At 32.6% G+C, this 23,797-nt stretch overlaps 2 protein-coding genes across 3 annotated transcripts in view; one reads left to right on the top strand and one right to left on the bottom strand.

Moving 5' to 3' along the window:
• Positions 1–2,283, top strand: part of LOC109166388 — a 4,016-nt gene extending 1,733 nt beyond the window's left edge. For both annotated transcript variants that reach the window (XM_019315370.1, XM_019315369.1), the window contains exons 3-7: positions 192–351; positions 579–727; positions 1,137–1,288; positions 1,407–1,521; positions 2,007–2,283. In XM_019315370.1, coding sequence (XP_019170915.1) covers positions 192–351; positions 579–727; positions 1,137–1,288; positions 1,407–1,521; positions 2,007–2,147 — 717 coding nt within the window. In that variant the 3' untranslated portion in view covers positions 2,148–2,283. The remainder of the gene's footprint in view (positions 1–191; positions 352–578; positions 728–1,136; positions 1,289–1,406; positions 1,522–2,006) is intronic.
• A 1,284-nt stretch (positions 2,284–3,567) lies between these two features.
• Positions 3,568–5,797, bottom strand: LOC109166387. Its single transcript, XM_019315368.1, has 2 exons — positions 5,477–5,797; positions 3,568–4,791 (listed from the first exon to the last, which is right to left on the bottom strand). Exons 1-2 carry the CDS (start codon positions 5,676–5,678, stop codon positions 3,614–3,616), a joined length of 1,380 nt encoding a protein of 459 aa, XP_019170913.1. The 5' UTR covers positions 5,679–5,797; the 3' UTR covers positions 3,568–3,613.
• Positions 5,798–23,797: the final 18,000 nt, after the last annotated feature.

Here is a 23,797-nt window from a genome sequence, read left to right as displayed (position 1 = left end):
GCAACAGTAGCCGGATCGGTTGAAACTGAACATGTGTCATGACTACTCGTGTGATTTGTGCCCGAGAGAGTGCATCACTTAGGGATTGGAATATATTGTTCATTTACATCTTCCTCTGTAGTTTAATTAACGAAAAATTGTACTGGCTTGGTCTTGTTACTATGATATGCTATAAATCTTTTTGATGTCAGGCCATTGGAATTGGAGAAAATGCAGACTGCTTCCACCACATGGTTGTCTTCCAGTATGGTTCAGCTGTCCTGTTCAATGTCGATGATGATGAAGCCGAATGCTACCTTCAAACAGTGAGAAGATATGCGACTGGATTGCTTCGGGAGATGAAAAAAGATGGTTAGGGCATTTAATAGTTTATTATTTAATCAATTTCATGTTACACATTATCCACGTGAGATAACAAAAAAAAAGATGGTTTTCTTTCTTTGCTGTCGCCTTATTTAGATCTAGCTGCTTGTATGACATTTTTACTACACACTTTTGGGAAATTATGTACTTCATAGTTTCAATAGGCAATTTACAAATTGAAATATTAATGCTACTTTTCATTTGGGCCCTACCAGATTATGCAGTAAAAGAGAAGCCATCATTGATTGAGGATATGGAGGGACGCCCGGACTACATTGTTCTGAAAAATCTGGACACAGATAGTATCCGTGTAATTAGCAGTGTGCTTGGGCAAAGTATTGCGCTTGATTACTTTGTCTCACAGGTAACATTTTTGGCATTATGTCATGCATTTTCATGATATGATCACGAGTTATACTCCTCGTTATGGGCCTTCTGTTCTTCCCAATTGTGAATGAGGAGAAGCAGAAGTGCTGAACCTGAGACGAGAGAGAGTTGGTAAAAGAGATTTTATTTCAATTCCAACTGACCTCTCACTACAGAGCATGCTGCTACTTAAGGTTTACAAAAAAAAAGCTAAAATAGGAAATAACAATATTATCCTAGGAATAGAATGAATCCTAAATATCTTAGTTGCTGAAAATAAGAAATCTCAATCTTGGTAATTGTTCTTCTGTATCATATGCTGATCTTATGTTTCCTTCTATAGCACTATTTGCCCACGAATGCATCAGTTCAATAGATGATATCTAATGATTTGTGTATCTCTGTAGATTGATGGAATGGTTGAAGAATTTGCTAATATAAATCGTGAAATGGAGAGAACTGGAAATTTCACAATGGACCGGAAGAAGCTCTTTCAGCTCGTTGGCAAGGCTAATTCAAACCTAGCCGATGTAATTTTGAAAGTCGGCCTTTTTGAGAGGTCTGCTCACTGTCCATTGTTGGATACTTGGATAGTAGTTGATATCACAAAAATTCATTATCCCAGTTTTCATGCAGCATTTAACATTTTTTTCTCACTTTCAAATCTCATTGATCAGATCTGAAATTGCTTGGCGAGATGCAAAGTATGCCCAGATACTCGAGTACCTGTCTGAGGAATATGAGGTGACACAACGCTTTGCCAACCTTAACTTCAAACTCAAATTTGTTGAGGTACTTCTAATATAGAAAACTTGAAGCTTGAGCTTTAACTTTCTATTTTTTACACAAAATTATTTTACAACCAAATAAGTGAATAACATAATTAATTATTACATCTCGACTTGATCATTTATAATATATAAATATATTAGCTAAATTTGTAATATTATGTTTATATTATATATAAAATATATTAAAAATAAAAAATCTCGATTAGGGTCATGGTCTTCTCGAGCTGAGTATTAAAATGCTTGAATTCAGTTTGATTCGTTATTTGAACTACTCCGGCTCGACTTGACAATAACTGAACCAAACCTGAGTAGCAAACGAATAGTTTGACTCACACCCTAATATGCCTGCCTATTGGACTGAGTAACACGCAAACTTTCTGCCTCGAGACTACTCTCCAAGAGTTATTCTTCAACCATATTCCATGGCTGCTGATTCCGGTATGCGAATCATATTTTGATAGAGATTCTTCTTCTTCTTTGGTGCAGCATAACATTCATTTTCTTCAGGAAGTTCTTCAAAACAGAAAGTCGGATCTACTAGAGTGGGTCATCATAGTTTTACTGGCCATAGACAACATTGTTTCTGTATATGAGATTCTTCGCGAGTCGACTGCTGTTCCTATGTGAACATCATATATATGCACTAATCATATTCTTTTTAGCCTATAACATTGATACAGAACACCCTCAAAGAAAGGGGATGTATTTTTTGTTTCATCTTCTATTTTGATGCAATATAACATGATCTTGGTCTTCCTTTAAACCTGAGTTACATATTCATTTAGTATCTACTATATAGGTGGTCTTGTAATTGAGGGGAAAATGCATTTTTAGTTGCTAATTATGTGATTCTAGTCATTTTAGCTCATTGCAGAATACTTTTCTTTTTTTGAAATACACATAATTCTTTACAATGTAGTATCTGTTCCATACTCTCTCAAATATTTTCAGTCTAAAAAATCTAAGCCCCCACCACCAGGGTTTGAACTTAGGAGGCTATGACCATCTATTTGGAATGGTAATCGGGATGCCATCACACTACATAATAGTTGGCTGCAGAATACATTCTTAATTGTGGAACCCTTTATAGCATCCTCAATAGCTTTTTTTTTTTGCACAAATTTTAAGATGTCAAGTAGGAGAGAATGAGAGGAAAAAAAAAAACAAAAAAGAAAAGAAAAGAAAAATGAGATTTTAGATAAATAAAATAATTTAAAATGAATTAAGCTATTTTAACACGCGCAAAAGAGGAATATGTTGTTTCTTAAGTAGAGTCTATTGTTGGGACAAAAAACTAGTCTCTCCCATAGAGATCTCTCACATTCTCTCAATTTCACCTATGATTAAAACTTCAAAAATTTCACCAAAAATCACTCTAAAAACTCTAAGGGCATCCCCAATAGGGGCTTTTACTTGAATTTTAGAATAGTAAAAACTAGATCTTGGGGTTTTAACAAATATGGTGGGTTGTCTTTAGCTTTTTTTTTTTTTTTTTTTTTTTCTCCTGCTATTGTAGTTTTTTGTGGGCCCCTCAATAGGTGAGGACAAGGAAAACACAGATGATCTTCTCTCTCTTGGCAGATTTTGACAGATTTTCTTTTTCTTTTTCTTCCCTTCTATTTCTTCATCTTCTCTCTCCTAATTGGCACATAAAAACCACAAAAAACTCATTATTATTGAGAATGCTCTAACGGGATTGCTCTTAGAAGCAGCCCCATCAAATGAGTTTTTTGTGGGCTAGCATTCTTTGACATGTCCGTTGAGTGGGTGTCTCACCACCCCCCCCCCCCCCCCTTTTTTTTTCCTATTTAAAAAATTGTGCAAAAACCTAAAATAGACAAATGACCATTTCCCCCTCACCTCTCTCTTAAGCCATATGTGTCTCTCCTAATTATGCAAACAAAAAGTTGCTCTTAGCAGTAGTATATTTTCATATGTGATTTTTAAGAGAAACATTTACTAATAAGATATGAAATATAAGTCTAGGTTTGGGATTTCTCTATGACTAAAAGGTACAAAATTGCATAATTAAGAGATTAAGAACACATTTTTCTATATAATTGAGCATTACATGCTATCGAAAGTAAAACAAATTAACCATTTTTGTCCATGAAAACCTTTGCCTTGTGATATGCTCTCTGCAGATATGTTCTTAGCCTCTTTAGATCTAATCTTACATTTTGTTCTCTCAAATAGATATCCATAATCTCCTTGGACCAACCTCTTGCTTGAAGAGCCAAAGGATCATTCAACACTTCACTATCTTCTTTCCCATACTTGTCTACTAAGTTGCTTTCATGCATTTCAATCTTGTATTCCTCATACTCTAGCTCCAAGTTCTTGGCCAACTTTCCAAAACAAAGCTCCGATACTCCGTCCGCTCCTATCGGGACAATTTGAATGAACACCGAGCCCGGACGCAAAAACATCGCGTGCGTTAGGGCAGCCCCGTGCACCCCTAGCATCGCGTGACTTGAGTTTATCAGACCAAACGATTTTTCCAAGGATGTATTTGTATGCGGTTCGAACATAATTACTTCAAACCCTATCTTTTCAGCCAACATTTTCACTTCGTACTGATTCAGAATAACACGCCCTAAACTGCCGTTACGACTAGTTAACACGAGACGCGGCTTGGCGACCGTGTCGTCGGGTGGCATGCCGATGTTCCCATATGTGGTAGCTAAGAATGTTCGGAAATCGAGAATGGTTTTAGAAGTGGGAATTTGCTTTGGATCTATGGTCATGAAACCGTGCGACATAAGACCAACCGAAACCCTAGGAAAACAATGTGTGACGTTTTCTCTGTCAAAATCTACGATCGCGTATTTACTGAAATTACGCAATAACCCTTTGTACTTGGCCACCCACCAATCCTCCAATTGGGAAATCACCAACACAAAATCTCGATTTGGGAAGACGGAATTAACGGTGATGAAGAGGGGAATGAACCCATCGTTGAAATCATGGAAGAAGTTTCCGGTGTACCCCCCCGCACTGAATACAAGCGCGGGAACAGCGTGGTGAACGTCGCAGTTTGGGCCTAATGGGCCTTCCGTGAGAGTGACTTCTTTGATATTGGGCCGGACCTTCTCAACTGTCAAATTGGGCCCATTGTTGCATTTTGGGCTGTTGACGAAGAATGTTGACTGGGCTGGGTCGAACACTGCCGGCCCATTAATGGAGCAAATGTCGTAGTAATATTGTGATCTGTCACATATAATTATGTCCCTTGTCGTCGGTCCATTCATTGGTGTATTTTCCACATTCACTAGAAAAAAAAATTATGAAAATCAAGTTATATAACATTAAGCAAGGTTTTCAAGTTATATAACATTAAGCAAGAGCAAGTTAAAAAGTTTGATAGAGTAACTCCAGCTAAGTTGGCCGGGCAATTAAATTGGTATTACTGTTGACATTCTCGGTTTGAACTGATCAACTTAGCCAACTTCTTAGGCTAGTTTACTGTTTATCTTATTTGCTGGTTAGGGTTATAAGATGGGTTTCATCCATAGTTGAACTTATGAGTGGAGTAGTAGAGGTATGAAAAACTTCCTCAATCAAATAGGTTTGACAATAATCCAACTTTACAAAGAAGGAATGTATATAAAACTAATATAACACAAAACCTTAACATTAGAGAAGGGTTATAGTAATGAATTAAGATTGTTTTAATTATCTCACAATTTCAAATTATCATATTAGGTTATCAAAGTGTCTATTACAATAACATCAAAACCTAAATCTAACCGATTGTAAAGAAGCAATTTTCTTCTATTAAAATCACAAGTTCTCACTGAATTTAAAAACATACCTTGAGTGTTACAGTGTCAATAATAATTCAAATCTATGTGGCATGTTAGTTACTATAAAATAAAAATACAAACCTAACTGAATTAAAAGGAACAAAATTCTTCCACTTAATTCACGCGTTCTTAGTAAACTTATAGACATACCTTGAGTACTATGCCGCATGGGTGAAACTATGAGAGCATGGAGTGTAGAGGTGGAAGACGGACGAGCCATGTGGAACACAATGAAGAAAGCCAACAACAAAGAAAAGCATAGCAATCGAGTAGCAAACCCTGAACTCGCACTTTTCTTCATCAACACCCTAATATTCTTCGTCATCTCTTTACACCCGAAACACCCCAACATTCTTCGTTATCTCTTTACACTCGAAACGCAACACAACATGGGAGAAACATGAATGGAGTAGACTAGAGAGGAACAATCTAATGAGCATAGAGCACAAAATATATACCTATGCCGCCGTGTTTGAAGGGTATAAGGAGAAAACAACATGTTGTGATAGTCTTTATTATAACGTGTTTGGAGGGTTTTTTTTTTCTTTGTCTGGCCAAGTGGCTGTACAAGATTGAGAAGCACAACATATGAAGTTGAAAAGTTAGAAATGTTGATTTGTCTTTCATTCAATTTGTGGCGGACTTTAAGCACGCAAAGGATAATATCTACGCTGGAAAATTTATACAAAAGTAGACTAGATTGCTTCCATATATTGACCCAGAATTTTTATTTTATTTTATTTATTAAAGATAAAAACCTTATGCCAAAGATCTTGTGGTCAAACGACATAATTGTGACTTTCTAAAATAGAAGGTCACAGGTTTAAACTTATGTGGGGGCATTGAGTCTTTGTGCTTCAATAGGTTGAGAAAAAAATTGTGAACATATACTACACTGTAACAGAGTTAATAGTACTTTCTCAACCTACTGAAACACAAAGAACCAATAACGCCTGCACTGAGGCTTGAACTCATAATCTTCCAAATGGAAGTCCAACCTAGGTACCATTAGACCACATAGTCCTGGTAAAAAAAAAAAAAAAACTCATGATAGTACGTAAATTTTGTTTTTATCTAATAGTGGTAGGGATGGCAATATGCCCCGTCCCCGATGGGGATCCCCGATCCCCACCCCGACGGGGACGGGAATTGTGAAAATTTTCGGGGGAACGGGGACGGAGACGGGGATTACATGCAATTCCCCACCGGGGATGGGGACGGGGACGGGGATACCCCTCCTCGCCCCGCCCCGTCCCGTCCCGTCCCCGAATAATTTTTATAAATAAATAAATAAATAAATAAATAAATAAATAAATATATATATATATATATATATATATAATTTTTAAAATTAATACTTAGGTTTAGTTTTTAAAAATTATAATAATTTAAATTTTTGACTAAGAGTTGAACGGGGATGGGGAATCCTCGTCCCCGCTTAATTCCCCGCGGGAACGGGGATGGGGAGTATTTTCAATTTCCCGCCGGGGATGGGGACGGGGACGGGGACGGGGTTGGGGTTTCGGGGACGGGGACGGAGAGTGTACTCCCCGCCCCCGCCCCGCCCCGTTGCCATCCCTAAATAGTGGATAAATGATATAGGAGAGATAAACTAACCTTAATTCAATACATTTTAATTAACAATAATAAAATGTATTGTTAATTCGGATTGAATAAGTTACAACCGTTACAAACAGTTATGAATTCTAAAATCCTAATTTGCATACATTTATATGGGGTTAAAAATAGGGAAAATGATCAAATAAGCTATTGAACTTTGTTTGAAAGTGTAATTAAGCCCTTCAACTTAAAAAAAGTTCAATTAAACATTCAAACTTGTTAAAATATGTCAATTAAGTCCGATTTACTGGTAACTCAACCGTCAACCCTGTTCACGACCGGAAAAAAAAAAAAACAAAAAAACAAAAAAACAAAAAAAAAAACAAAATTGGCGGCGTCATTTTACGGTTTTCTCCATCGGAGAATACGACTAGACCGGTCGTCTTCTCCATGGAGAAGGCGATCAAATCTGGTCGTCTACTCCATGGAGGAGACGACCAGACCAGTCGTCTCTTCCATGGAGAAGACCATCGTCTGGTCCCCTTCTCCAGTGGAGATGGCGACCAGATCTGGTTGTCGTCTCTACTAGAGAATGCGACCATTAGTCGTCCAGACGACTGGTAACAGTTGCCAGATTTTTTTATTTTTTTTTTAATTTTAAAAATTGACAAAAAAATTTTATCGTCGAAATTTTGGTAACTGGTTATTTCAGGTAAATTACCTGTTATTAGGTTTAGATTCATTAAAATAATAAATTTGAGTGTTTAATTGTACTCTTTTAAAGTTTAAGGGCTTAATTGCACTTTTAACTAAAGTTCAAGGGCCTATTTGACCATTTTCTTTTACAAATATAATAATAATTCAATTTGAAGACTCTATTAATTTATTAGTAAAATTATACATAATCAAACATCAATATTAGTAATCATTTTAATTTCACCATATATTACTAAATAATAAATATGTAAAATATTTTTACCAAAATTCATTACTATTATAAATATTTAATTCCCGTTCCGATTTTCATGTGTAAATCAAACGCAACCATTATATTCTAAACCAATGTTATAAATTAGTGACACTCGTCAGGTGACGCTAGATATGAGTTTGTGTATTTGTTAGACTTAAAATAAATAAAATAAAATAATTGGGCTCGACAAAAAAGAAAAAGTAATTATATTTTTGGGCCAAATTTAATTAAAGAAAATAAATGGGCCGGCAAAACATTCCTAGGAAAACATGCGACGGTGGTCCCCACGCAACAGGTAAGTTGTCAGTGCAAACCCCAAATCTCGTGATCGGCATGGCTTAAATGTCCCCGGGCCCACCAATGCCCTTAAACGTCATTTTCTAGTTTCAGCAGCACACGCCATGTTGCCAATTGCCAAACCATCATATCTAACTCTTTAATAAACAATTACTCCCTAATATTTATACATATTTAAATAAAAGATTTTTACAAATTTGCATTTATATATTTTTAGAAAAAAAATGTAAAATAAGTAAACTGAATTTATTATTTTTATGTAATTAGGTCATTAAATTTAAAAAATATGCAATCAAACAATTAAACAAAGAAAAATAGGTATAATTGAGATATTTTTTCAATTTTTTTTGATGAAATTTGATCCTTTTAAAAAAAAAAAAAAAAAGATGAAATTCGATCATATTGCTTAATGATATATACTAAGAGTCGTCCTTTCATTTGACATACTAGTAGGGAGGAAAGATCAAAATGTTTAAAAGAAATTTTTAAAAATGTCTTAATTGCACATATTTCATTTATTTAATAATTCAATTGCACACCTTTTTTAGTTCAATAGACAAAATACACAAAAACAATAATTTCAATAATTTATTTGACACTCTTTCTTATATTTTTAAATCATGTTTTGGGTTTTACGTTTTTAATGTTTTGTAGTATCCAATATCCTCATTGTAACATTAGGTATTTGATTTTTTGGGTATACAACATTCAATATCATTAACCGTATAAGATTAATCCAAATTTAATACAATTGCATTAATAACATGTTTTATATATAATAATTGCAATTCGTTTCTTACTTAATTTCAAAAAGTAAAAAAATTGTAATTTTATGATGTGTCAAAGAATATATAAATTGTGGGGACTAAATTGCCCTTCTCTAAAAATTATGCATCCCTTTACCTCACACGACTTGCAATTCAATGAACATTTTAATATGTATACTGCTTATTCCATTTCAACATAAACCAAATATTAGAAAAAAAAATTTAATAATTATATTTTCACCACCCGAACAATAGAAAATTTAAATTTATAATAAATATAGTAATTATATTCTCACCACCTAGAAAGAATTTGAATTATATTCTCTCTATACTCATTATCTGTCTCACATTGAATTGTAATTTTTTCCCCCTAATTCCCTCTTGCAATAAAGTGCCTCATAATTATATATTTACTAACTACCAAATTAGGTAAATTATGTCATGAATCATGATTTACAATACAATATATATTTATTAGTGTTCATTTTTAATATACTTAAAAATTAATTTTCATGTATTATATTATAAGTTTAAATTTCAAATAATATACTAAAAATAAATATTTAAAATATGTTAAAGGAAAAAGAAGACAGGAATCGGAGAAGAAGGGAGACCAGAGAATGGAGAGAGAATTGCCCATATCTTATTCATTCTTATGGCAATATATATATATACAAGGTAAGCATAAATATATGTACTAAATATGAATAAGTACATCAGTTACAATATGGTTGTTACAACATGGATAATAATGTCCATAATAAGTATATTATTTATAACACTCCCCCTTGGACATTATTTGACCACGATCTTGTCTCGTTAAAAACTTGCTAGAAAAACCCTGTGGGAAAAACCTAAACAAGAAAAGAGTACAAGGTATATGGATAACATACATGCCTCATTAAAAACTTCACTAGGAAAACCACGTGGGAAAAAACCTAGTTGAAGAAAAGAGTACATGATATATGTAAAAACATATATTGTATTGGTCGCCTCATTAAAAACCTTAACTTAAGAAAACCCTGTGGGAAAAACTTAGTTAAGGGAAAAAGAGTACAACCATAAGCCTTAAGGGCGCAAACCGCATAATCTTCAGGATTTTGGGGTTTGTCTATTTAAGCAATTATTTTGCAACTTTTCCTCATTGTCATTATTATATCATACTCATGCCTCGTTAAAAACCACACTAGAAAACCCAATGGGAGAAAACTAGTGAGGAAAAGAGTACATGATATTTATGTTTTTATGCATTGTAAATAGTGCGCAACTGTTAGTCTTTTATGACTTAATCTTCAGGATTTTACGTTCAATCTTCCGGATTGATTCAAGTAAATGTATTTCCCGTTGTGTTGCAAATAGTGCGCAATTGTTAGTCTTTTATGACTTAATCTTCATGATTCTACGTTCAATCTTCCGGATTGATTCGAGTAAATGTACTTCCCGTCTCCCCCTGAAGATAACAATCTTCAAGTTTTACATATATTTCAAAATTTGAAGAGATGGATTAGACAAATCTTCTGGATTGTCACTAGAGTAGTGTACAATAATCTTATGGCTCTTCTAGAGCTCATATAACATTTGTGCAACACAAGTGTTATTGTCCTCATTTGAACGTTTAGGGAAATTCATTGTATAACCAGTTTAGACTTGGCATTGCGGGGATCAAACAAAACAGCCAGTACCCAAGTAGCCTATTAAAACCGTATCATGGTTTCTTACATAAATGTCATGTCTTTGTATCTCGAAGATACCGGAGGATATGTTAATCATTATTCAAGTACTTCAGTTGTAGGGGAGCACTAGATTTTGCTAGCAATTTCATCGCAAATATGTTGCGATTATGGAACTTCTGATTCTATAATGGTGCTCCAACGATAATGAAGTAAGGGACTTCGAGTCCAAAAAGGTTCCTTATCTGCTTCAAGAGATTATTAGGCAACCTTTAGTTTGATAAAAACATGACACTTATAAAATAAATCTTTAGATGTAGGCTGACCGCTGACTGGTGTATATAAAAGAAATCTTCAAAGAAAAACTCGATCTTCAAGTCGAGATAATACTTATAGCTTTCACAAGCTTTTTATTTCAAAAATCTCAGCCTTTAAGCATGAACTGACATTATCAAGCTCTTTATATATTTCATTGATGTTTACACCATCAATCTTGACTGAGATAATAAATAATAAATAAGTTCATTATCAACCCTTTATCGAGCACATAATGGTACATATTATTCCTTCAATAAGGATATTAACTCCATTCGCAACCCTTTAAAGAGTAAATAATGACTCATAATAATACTTAAATAAATCCTTATTTCGAGAATTATGAATCCATCCAGGATTTCTCAGAATAAATTTAATTGCATATCTAAATTTATTATTCTGCCAATTGTATTATGTAGCGGAACTTAATGCCATTTACCGTAGGAGAGTATATTTGATTAAAATCAATTAAGAGTCTCTGTGTGAACCCGTAGTCTACAAACTCGCTTCATCACCTCATTATTCTTATTTCTCTTTCATGCACACACCCATTTGTAACCTTCAGGATTAACGCTCAAATGGTGTATTGTTATAAAGAGAATTATCCATTTTAGCGAGTCGAGCTATGCCTTAATTGCTCCTTTATACGTTAAATAGTTATGACACTTCCGGTGCCTAACTCTGGATCTAGATCATCATATAACGAGCAATTTGTAATGGCAATTGTGTTGTCGACAACTATAACCTTTATATAAATGTCTCCCATATTTGTAAAAGTAATGGCAATTTCTAAAACAACCAGATTCTAGACATTTCCCAAAGATATTTTGATCTGGTCGTTCCGCATCCCTAGTATTGTGTTTGTTTGGTGCACCAATAAATTTTACTAGGGTTTTTCGTCATCTGGACGAATGTCTGCAGGACATAATTGTTCAATGCTATTTCAAGAGTGACAATATTTCTTTACTAGATCTAGTATTATGATCCATATCTCTTTCACCGATAGATCTCCTACGCTTCTAGTGTCAAGGAGTATCGATAGATATGTTTGGTCCAAGGATATAGGACCTAGTCACTTCTTTTATGATCATTATGATCAATAGATATATTTGGCAGATTATTTGCTAAAAACGCAAATAGATTATCTTTTGAACTTCCAGTTCAATCTAACTAGTACATGGATTTAAATAATGAAGATGTTTTTATTCTTATGAAATTTCTTGGCATTCCAAAAAAAACTACGGAGATATTTTTTTTTTTTTGGAGAGAGAATTGCCCATATCTTATTGATTCTTATGGTAATATATATATATACAAGGTAAGCATAAATATGTACTAAATATGAATAAGTACATCAGTTACAATATGACTGTTACAACATGGATAATAATGTCCACAATAAATATATTATTTATAACAAAATATAAAATTTAACGACTGGTCAAATATTTAAATGTTCAATTTTAGTATTCTAATATTTATTTAATATGTACACCAAATGCCCCTCTGATCTCAGCAGACAAATTATACTATGGACTAAGTGTCCACCTTATATTGTGCATCTTAGTAGAAAATGATTGTGCGTTTACTACTACATATAACTGATTATGTGTTTATAAATAAATTAAAGACACATAATATGTTAATTGCGGCACTCTAATATCCAATTAAAATATTATGTATTTGTAGTTAATAGATTATGTGTTATTAATTTATTTACAGATATATAATCTATTAATTACATATACATAATTTTTGACTCGGAATTTATAATACAAAGTGAATCATGATCTATGAATCTATGATAAAGGGTGTGTTCACACCAAAGGATGCAAAGACAATGGCTATTAGGGAAGCGCAGAGTTGGATCAAAAGGCATGACGTTGACTGTGTTCAAGTTGAATCAGATGCGCTCCAAGTTGTCCAAAGTTTAAATCAAGTTAAAAACGTATTCTCTTTTGATTTATTGCTCCTTGATGTTAAAGATTTGCTACAGTCATTCACTAAGGGTCGGTGTTTAAAATTTTGTGGCCCGTTCTTATAAATAAATGAGGCCCTACAAAAAGTATACATGTAATATTTAAAACCAATACCCTAAAGTATATGACTCTTTTTTTTTTTTTTTTTCAATTACAGAATGATTTTGACATGCTCAATTAGTTAGGTCCTAATAATTAGGAGAGATAAGTAATTTGGAAAAAATTAATGAGTTTTAAAATTAATTGTAGATTTTTTTTCTTAAGTAACTAAGTCAAAAATAAATATTAGGCCCTCTAAAAATTGAGGCCATGTGCTATTGCTCATTTTGCACGCCCAGAAATTCCGCAAATTATGTCGTGGAATCGTGTTCACCGAGAATGGTGAACACAAGTCAAAACGACGTCGTTTTTAGGCAAAAAAAAATAAAAATCGCGGATGTGGAGTTAACGGCGCGTTACTGATCAAATTATGAATTTTCTGTTATGAGATTATGAATTTTATGAAAATTCATAATCTCATAACAGAAAATTCATAATCGCATAACAGAAAATTCATAATCTCACAACTGAAAATTCATAATCTTATAACAGAAAATTCATAATCTCATGGTTCCAAAGTGAATGTGTAGGCATGGTTCCAAAGTGAATGTGCAGGCATGGATTCATAATTTATGAATGTCCGTGATTTCGGACGGGAATATGTAGGCATGGTTCCAAAGTGAATGTGCATGCATGAATTCATAATTTATGAATGTCCGAAACTCCGAAATTATGAATGTAATGAAAATTCATAATCTCATAACAGAAAATTCATAATCTCATAACAGAAAATTCATAATCTCATAACTGAAAATTCATAATCTCATAACTGAAAATTCATAATCTCATGGTTCTAAAGTGAATGTGTAGGCATGGTTCCAAAGTGAATGTGTAGGCAGTCACGTAATTAATTAAAAAAAAAAAAAAAAAGATAACGGTGCACTAACACCGTTGGAACCGTGTTCACCATATGGTGAACACGGTTCCATGGCATAACGTCTGCAGAAATTCGGCGATCATGCATTCACTCATACTATGAATAGAGCTACCCATACTTTAGTTAGGGAAGCCTGTACCATATGTATACGTCAGGAATGGATCTTCTTCCCTCTTTCTCCTATCGTTAACGATTTATACTTTAACTTGAATTAATGAAGCTTTGGTTTCTAACTAAAAAAAAAAACTAAAAAAAATCTATGATACAACAATTGATCTCAGCATCCTTGGGCTTGCTTTCAAACAGAGGTGATGTGTGGCCCAGATGAAAGATTCGAGGGGTAGGGGGTGGAAATGACAAAATTGCAGATGGGATTCTGGTGCACCACTGAAAATCTCAAACCTTAAAAGGGCAACAATATATTTATTTATTATAAACACCATACGGATTACGGAGGGGACCAAAAAGCATACGCCGTCAGATCGTCTCGCGGAGGACACGAGGCCCCGTCAAGGGCAGTTTCGTCAAGAAGGTATATTTGGAGGGCATTTCCGTGGATTTCAAGAAAACTGGGGTGGGTTTGTTTGAGATGGAGGGGAAGCGGGTTGGAACTTGGAAACCGAAAATCTGCATTGGGATTTTAAAGGAAAAAGGGAGAATTTTGAGGACGAAATTGTAAAAAGGTTCGGACTTCGGTCTTCGGGTGATATTTTTAATATTTTTAATGGTTTTTTTTTTTTTTGAAAGGTAATGTTTTTTTGTTTTGTTTTTTTTTTTTAAAAAAAAAAATTACTCTTTGCTTAACAATTATGCCACGTCCTTTCAAAAAAAAAAAAACAATTATGCCACATTTATTATAATCTAATCTAATAATACTAATAACATATGTTAGGGTTAGACGTTAAGAGAAACTTGTAGTCATTATTTGAGATTGTACATGAGATGAATTTTCTATTCTCTATAAAGTGGCTTTAATAATTGTGCTCTTAAACTGCCAACGCCACCTACAAAAATGACTTGTGTCTTCTAACTCACACGAGCATGCACCAACACAAGCTATATGCAACCATGAGTTAGGTACATTATCGCCACAATACAACAAATTTTACTGTGGACCACGGTCCAAAATGGTGTCGTTTCTTTTAATGAAAAGACACGGTACTGGTTCCGTCTAAGTATAGTTTTTATATACATTATAATTTCATTTCAGCACAACTAAAACATCATTTATGTTTTAACTACAATTTCATTTGACATTATACATTCAATATGTGAGACATGTTATTGAATTTCATTTATACACACTGTAGTCTTATTACAACACTACTAAAGTGTAATTCTAATTTAACTACGGTTTCATTGGACAATGTACATTCAAATATGTGAAACTATTATTCAGTTTCATTTTATATACACTGTAATTTTATTACAACACAACTAAAGTATCATTTTGATATAACTATAGTTTTATTTGACAATATACACTCAGTATGTGAGGCATGTTATTCAGTTTCACTTTATACATAATGTAGTTTCATTTCAGCATAAGTATGATTTCAATTTAACTACAATTTCATTTGACAATATACACTCAATATGTGAGACATGTTATTTAGTTTCATTTCAGCACAATTAAACTATTATTTTAATTTAATTACAATTTCATTTGATAATATACACTTAGTATGTGAGGTATGGTTCACCGTATAACAATTGCCACAATACACGCCCCCATGGCCTATCTAGTACGTAGCCCCATTCTCTACTGTGGCTCTCTCGAGTCAATTATCCTTCGCACCGCGAGTCAATACCCCAATAATATTCATTGGTTATTTATCGATTAGTCAATTCCAATATAATATTAAAAAATATTACTTAATTAGTAATTAAATACAAAAAAAAAAACGAATTAATATAGTAATGTTAAATTATGAACCAATTAAATATTAAGAATAAATTTATGAAATGAAACATTATTATTATTTTTTATTCAAATGTCAATTTTAAATAATATTATCTTATATTATGAATTATATAAGTGTGACTATCATCGTTAAATTTTATTATTCAGTAAAAATATTAACAAACCCATTGACCTTAACCAAGCTACCAAAGTATTTGTAGATAAATAATTAACCAAACATATACCTTTGACAAATTATATTGTAAATCATGGTTCATATTACATCTTGAACTACTAATAAATGTTCACTTTTAATGTATTGAAAGTTCATTTTTAAACAGTACAAATAAACCTTTAAAAATGAACATTAAATATGCTAAGAATGAATCTTCATTATATTAAAAATGACCATATGTTACTTGTCCATGGTATAATAATTGTATACCTTCTTGGTTGAATTGAATCTATTATTGCATATGATCTATCTATTGTGATCTATCTTTATTTTGTGAATTTACGAATTACTCTGTATTACATAAGAGTAAAATTTATTTAATATATACCATCGAATAACGATGGAGGTTTTTCAAATCACCCAAAAGGCCAAAATACCTAGTCATATATTGTTATTGTTAGTGTGAATCATATGACTAAAAATGCAAATAATGAATTGGCTTTGTGTCACCACCATAAAAGCTTACAAGGACTTTGAGGGCCCCTTAACATAAACTTAACCAAAATCTTCCACAATTTCATAGTGTCATACGTTTCCATTGAAAATGACCATTGATTCAAGTTGGGACCACATTGTTGTTCCAAGATCACAAGAATACTTATAATACATAAGATATCAAAGAAATATGCTAAAAAAATGTTTGATTTGATGACTTAACTAAGTGGATTATCGTTTGGTGCAGCAATAATGTATAACATTTATACGTTATTAATTAATTAATTAAGCATGTCACATGTTTTCCTGTTTATATATATATATATATATATATATATATATATATATATATATATAGAGAGAGAGAGAGAGAGAGAGAGAGGATGTGGATCAAATGCGCAGGAGGTCTTTAGGTAAAAAAAAAAAAAGGAGTTAAGTCTCAATCATAGATGTAGTCCAAATTAACAGTCCAGATTGAAGATAATTAAAAAATTAAAAAAAAAAACATACGGTGACATTCTTGTAATTTTGGGCAAATAAGTTAACTTGTGTTTTGTTTCCGAGTGCACATTCGTCCTTCTTCGGGTGCACATTTTCCCTTCTTCGAGTGCATACTTTTTCTTCTTCGAGTGCATCACTTTTATTTCAGTACTTTGTTTCTATTTTGAGTGCAAATCTTTTGGCCTTTAAGTGCACGTTTTGTAGCCTTTAAGTGCATGTTTTCCTTTATAAGAGTGCATAATTAATTTACTTCGAATTTTCCCTTTTAGTATCCTTTTTATTTTCTCTCTCTTGCTTTCTAGTGATCCTTATGTGTCTAATTTAATGCCTAAAAGTGTATGTGTCTTACTATTGTGTAATTTAAAAAAAAAAAAAAAAAAACTTAGCATTCAAGGGAACCATTTTTTTCCTTTGGTGCATATTTTTGCCTTCAAGTGCACAGTTTTATACCTCCAAGTGCATATTTCTTTGCCTTCAAGTGCACAACTTCTAGGCAGTATTTGTTATATCTTGTGCATTCTTTTCAATAACATATTACTAAATTTCTAATAAAATTTGTGAGATTTACAAACGATTTGTATGGGTAATTGGTTTAATAACACTTAAGTTGAATAACCTCCCTTTTTAACACCATAAATTGCATCAATTGCACATTTATTTACCTTCAAATTCATTTTTTTTTTTTTTTACCTTCAAGTGCACATTTTTTTTATCTTCAAGTGCATGATTTTAAGCCTTCAAGTGCACCAACCGCATTTTCGCACAGAAAGTGATATGTGCACCTGATCCTAAACCTATATATATATATATATATATATATATATATATATATATATTACGAAACCTTGTTTATAAATGAATTTAATAAATGAATATTTGAAGAAAAATAATTCTTTAGTTTTTTACTTTTTATTGCATGTATGATTTTATTGACTAAGGATGTATACCACTTGTATATTAGATATAGGAAAGTTGTAAGGTGTACATCACTACACGTCTACACCAATGCCTTTTATATCAGTTACAACTCAAATGATAACATTCTTTCAGTAAAAAGTGAGAACTGATTTCAACCGTCCATTAGAGGTTCATCAATGATTGAAAATTTTAGTAAAAAAAAATGTGGTCCATTTTATAATTAATAATAAATTTTAAGAGTAGGATTCATTTTATAATGATTGCGCACTTTAAAGTTTAGTAATGGTTCTTTTTTTTTTTTTTTTTGACAAAAAAATTTAGTAATGTTAAGATCTTTGCCTTTAATTTCTCAAGATGGAAGGTGTGGATATATCCAAACTTTTTACAGGGGGAGATGCTAACATGAATATATATATATATATATATATATATATATATATATATATATATATATGCTTTGGATCTCATGAGAACACATCCCCGGAGAAAACTAAGAACAGTTCTCAGCCCTATATCTGTACAAATTTGATGGATTTGATCATATTTAAAACAAAACAAAAAAAGTTGTGGCCGTTTTGTAATTGTCACCAACTTCTCTGTGCAAACTTTAACACTTAAATATGCAATCTTTAACAACTAAATATGCAAACGTGGTAAATTCTATAAAATCAATACCAATCACTTTGATACACATTCCTTAGAGCTAAACATGTCAACCAAACACACCCTAAGTTGTACTTGTAAATATCAAAGAGTGCACTTAATAGTATTGTACAATGCACTAAAACACTGAGATAGTTGTCAAATTGTCACTATATTTTTTTTCTTACTTCTGATTTGACGGATATGATTTATTTTCAATTTTCTCGCTGATCGTCACTTAAGCGTAGGGTGTTCAATCGGTTAACCGAACCGTTTTAACCGATCCAAATTAACTGAAATTTGTTTTTTCTTTAATCGTTAACCGAACCAAAGTTTGCTCTACCGAAATAATTTCATGTGGTAAGTGAAGCGTTAGGCCTTCATTTTACGTACAATATATTTTAATGCGAACAATTTTAAAGTAATTAATTGATTCTATTACAATATAGTATCTGTTCATAACTACCTTTTCAACCAAATAAAGCACAAAGAGCCAATATTACCTTTCACTAAGGCTCAAACCCACAATTTCTCTTATGAAGGAGCAACTTGGTGACTTTGGATCACAATGTCCTTGGCAAAAAGAATTAATTTAAGAGTAAATACCTAAAATGGTCCTTCGACTATAGCTAAATTCACAAATTGGTCATCGACTTTTAATTTCAACCAATTAAGTCCTTAACTTTGCAATTTTAACACAATTTGGTCCTTTGTCTATTTGACCGTTTATTGACTGCGCTTTTTAGGATATATATGTAATTTCATAGTCCATCGTTGGTTTTTTAAGGTTCCGGCTGCATTTCTAGACCGCACTGTTACATTTTGAACCCACTGTCGGCGCTGCACCCCATGCCAGAGAGATTATAGCTTTTGATAGATAGATCGCCGAAGTCCCTGGAGTGGCTCTTCGAGAAAGCCGTGACTCCAAGCGATGTAGGCAAGCTGAATCGGCTCGGGATCCCCAAGCAGCAAGCGGAGAAGCACTTCCCCCCTCTGAAAAGGCCCTGTCACCCCCAAGAGCGTTCTCTAAGCTGAACTGACTCGTGATCTCCAAGCAGCAAGCGGAGAAGCACTTCCCCCTCCGAAACAACGATGTCACCTCCAAGAGCGTTCTCTTGAGCTTTGCACGTGAAACTACATATATATCCTCAAAGATCGCGGTCAACAAACGGTAAAATAGATGGAAGACCAAATCGTGTCAAAATTACAAAGTTGAGGACTTAATTGGTTGAAATTAAAAATCGAGGACTAATTTGTGAATTTAGCTATAGTCGAGGGACCATTTTAGATATTTACTCTTAATTTAATTATTCAACAAGAGACAACGATTAAATAATTAATTTAATTATTCAACAACAGACAACGATTAAACATGTCAACCTCGAACGTTTTGAGCGATGTGCTGCAAAGCAGCCACGTAGGCACGTCATGGTTGACACGTAGCACAATACATGTGGGTCCACTGCCTACGCATCCCTCATAAGTCACAACTTATGATTTGTCATGCACAATAGATGAGAGTATCAGCCAATCACAGCCCTTCAGAAGTGGCGTCACTCGAGAAATTGACTGAAATGGTTTTAAAAAATGGAGTAGAGAAAAATTGACAATTTTTAAAACTTGGACAAATTATTATTATTTTTCTTTTAAAGAAATTCATTTAGAATTTCTGTTCCTAGTAAAAAATGTGAGGAATTGAGTGCCATCCCCACCCAATATTAGTTCTTCTTGTTTTTATTTTTAGGAAAAAAAAATTATTTGATCCTATACAGGGAGTAAGCGAACTATTTTCATAAGGGACACGAATGTTCTAACAAGTAATGGAAGCTCTAGTTCCTATGTTAGAAAAAAGAGTCTCCTTTACTTTCAATTTAAAAGATGCAAAGCATTAATTTCATAAGAAAAGAAAGAACAAGCAATGGCTCCTCGCTAACAAACAACATAAAAGAAAATCCAAAGTCCCAAATAACTTTGTCATACGATTTTTTTTTTTTTCATGAAATACGAGAAATGTAAGTCTAAATGAGTTTTTATTTTTTTCAAAATTTGTCCTAGTTTTAAAATTGCCTATATTTTGACCATTTCAGTCAATTAACCTGTAAATATACTAACATCATTATTTAATTTTCAATATTTAATGTAAAATTTTCTATATGGTGTGGATGAGATGACGCATGTCTTTTTCAGTTTAATTAGAAGTTTTAGGTTCAAACTTTGAGATTCTATTTTACACGAATAGAATTAGTCCATGTGGTTGCTGATTCGTGTTGTGTCATGTGTGGTTTCTGATTGGTGAGTGAGGTTAGGAAAAAATTGAATGTAGAAAATTATTTATTGAAGGAAAAATGGTTAAAAACACTATCTAACTTTACATGAAAGTGCGATTAAGCCATGATGTTTTGAAATGTGCAATTAAGCACTTCAACTTATTAAAATTAATAAAATAAGTTCAATTTACCAATAACCTGTTAGTTATCGATAAGCATGTCGTCGTTGACTACCATCATTTACAGTTGACCGCTATTATTAATAACAATTGAGGAAAAAATCAGTGACTGTTCTTCAGTCTCCGATGACCTCTTCGACTTGATAAGGCGACCCACTAGTTAGCGGAGCTGGGACTCGAGCGAGTTATGTTTCATGAATGGTTTAAACTTGTAGAATATTTCATGAATGGTTTAAACTTGTAAAAAAATATTAAATTGAAAACTTTGAAAATAGTGTAATAAATTTATGAGTAAATACCCAAATGGTCCCTCGACTATAGCTAAATTTATAAATTAGTCATCGATTTTTAATTTTAACCAATTAAGTCCTTAACTTTGCAATTTTGACATGATTTGGTCCTCCATCTATTTGACCGTTTGTTGACCGTGATCGACGATCTCCAGAAAAACCTTCAGCTCTCGTCGGAGCACGTGGAAGCCGCCAGGATGATGTTGCACTGGTTCGGAAACACGCCGACTTCTTCGCTCTGGTACGAACTCAACTACATTGAATCCGAAGGGAGGATGAAGAAAGGCGACCGGATTTGGTAGATTACTTTCGGTAGTGGATTCAAATGTAACAGTGCGGTCTGAAAATGCAACCGGAACCTTAAAAAACCGACGGTGGACCATGAAATTACATATATATCCTCAAAAGTCATAGTCAACAAACGGTCAAATAGATGGAGGACCAAATTGTGTCAAAATTACAAAGTTAAGGATTTAATTAGTTGAAATTGAAAGTCGAGGACCAATTTGTGTATTTAGCTATAGTCGAGGGACTATTTTGGGTATTTACTCAAAATTTATGGAATTACTTTAATTTAGAATTAAAGAGTTTAACATCGGAGTGCGAGCGAGTTATGTTTCATTCGAACCCAGGCAAATTTGAGTTCAAGCTCAAAATAGTTTGTTGCTTAATTGAGCTTGCAAATTTAAGTTAATTTTTGTCTCGTTAATTTTTATAAGACTCGAGCTTGAATTGTAGTGTGTGTGTATTGATATGTAAGAGATAACTGAAAATTTATTATATCGATTTAGGAGTGATCGATGTCTCTAAAGTAAGAAAAAATATATTAATATTTTGATAAATATTTCAAACTTTAACGTTTACCAATTAAAATTGTAAAGTGCATCAAACAAAACTAGCACCTAGTAATATGTGAAAGTTCAGTGCACTTTTACATATCACCATATGTACTTTTAGAGTCGTAGATGTTGAGTGCTCATCTAAACATTATCCGATGTAATTTGTAGTTTTGCTCGGTGCACTTCGCAGTTATGCGATATGCACTTTTATGATTGTAATATTTATAAAATTACTACCACATTTTTCCCCAAGCTTCAAATTTTTTATTCTTCCTAGATTAATGACTAAGATAATTTTTTATTTTTTTTGAAAACCAAAAAAAAAAAAAAACTAGAATTAAATTTTGATTGAACAAGTTATTCGATTCATTTGCACCCATAGTTTAACACACACTCTCACACACATAGACAAAAGAAATTATAGAAAGACCAAAATTATTATTAAAATAAAATAAAATATTACAACTGAACAACTTTAAATATGATTGACTAATTTTGAGAAGGATTATAGAAATTAAAATTGATTTTTTCTCTAATTAATAATTTTATGTGGTGCTTTCACTAATTAATAATATTTTTATGCATTAAAAATGATAACTAAGTGGGTAGAACGTGATTCTCGTATTTAAATATTACAGTCTGATTTTAGTTAATATCATTTTGGTTAAACTCATCGCACGACCACTATAATTATCTCTTCTACATAATTTACAAATTAGTATATAAAAATACATATAAACTCAGAAAAATAATTGCGAGTTTTCTTTGTCGATTAAAAAATAATATTTTTAAAGGACGAATTATTCAACAATAAAGAAATGCTCCGTACATAAAAGAATAATCAATCACCCCACGGTGTTAGTGGGTCCCCCCTCATTATATCTTCTCACCATGGTACTACCGTTAACCAATTAACGATGCTTAAAATAGAAAAAATTTTATGATAACAAAATCACTTAAAATAGACTAAAAAAATTGCGAAAATGAGAAAAAAAAATTCCCATGTAGTTAGCTGAGACCCAATATAAGCATTTACGTTTACCCCACGAATTAACAACCCCTAGCTTATTCCTTATTCTAGTAATATTTACTGTATTATAAGGTAATATATCTTCTATACTTTCTCTATTTGTTGCAGTCTAAAAAGTCAATACCTCACTATCAAGGTCGATTCTGTAATCTTGCCTCAAAGAAAATTACAAATGTGTCATTTGAGCACAAGGTGCTTGGCCCTAGCTTATTCCTTATTCGAGAATGTTTGATTATTTTTGACAATATAAAATCAGGTGAGGTACTGTCTTTTGATTAGTTGATTATTGAATTAATTTTTTAAAATTCGATTGCTAGAAGTTAAAATACGTGTCAAGTACTTTGTGCTCAGATGGTATGTTGTGATTCTCCCATGTGGGAGGCCATGAAATTGAGCTTCAGTAGAGACGATGTTGACTCTTTGTGCTTCAACAGGTTGATAAAGTATAGATGAACAGATATTACAGTGTAATAGAATCCATCACATCGTGAGTATTTATAGTAGAACTATGTTAATTTTTATAATTTTATCGTATATTGTTTACCTTTCACATAGTAATACAATTATTGTTTTTATTTATTGATTAACTTACCCAACATTAAAAAAGAAATGTATATATTAATATATTAATTAAATATATAAAAGGAACCAATAAAAGATTACCACATAAAGAGGTAAAAATTATGATGTAAAATCAG

Source organism: Ipomoea nil, unplaced genomic scaffold, assembly GCF_001879475.1.
Source record: "Ipomoea nil cultivar Tokyo-kokei standard unplaced genomic scaffold, Asagao_1.1 scaffold3087, whole genome shotgun sequence".
Taxonomy (NCBI): domain Eukaryota; kingdom Viridiplantae; phylum Streptophyta; class Magnoliopsida; order Solanales; family Convolvulaceae; genus Ipomoea; species Ipomoea nil.
The sequence above is the reverse complement of the archived record's forward strand: the minus strand, read 5'-3'. Positions and strand labels throughout refer to the sequence as shown.

Coding starts and splice junctions, on each gene's coding strand:
- LOC109166387 (XM_019315368.1), bottom strand. CDS start 5,678: ATGTTGGGGTGTTTCGGGTGTAAAGAGATGACGAAGAATATTAGGGTG. Junction 4,792..5,476: donor CATGCGGCATAGTACTCAAG/GTATGTCTATAA, acceptor TTTTTTTTCTAG/TGAATGTGGAAAATACACCA.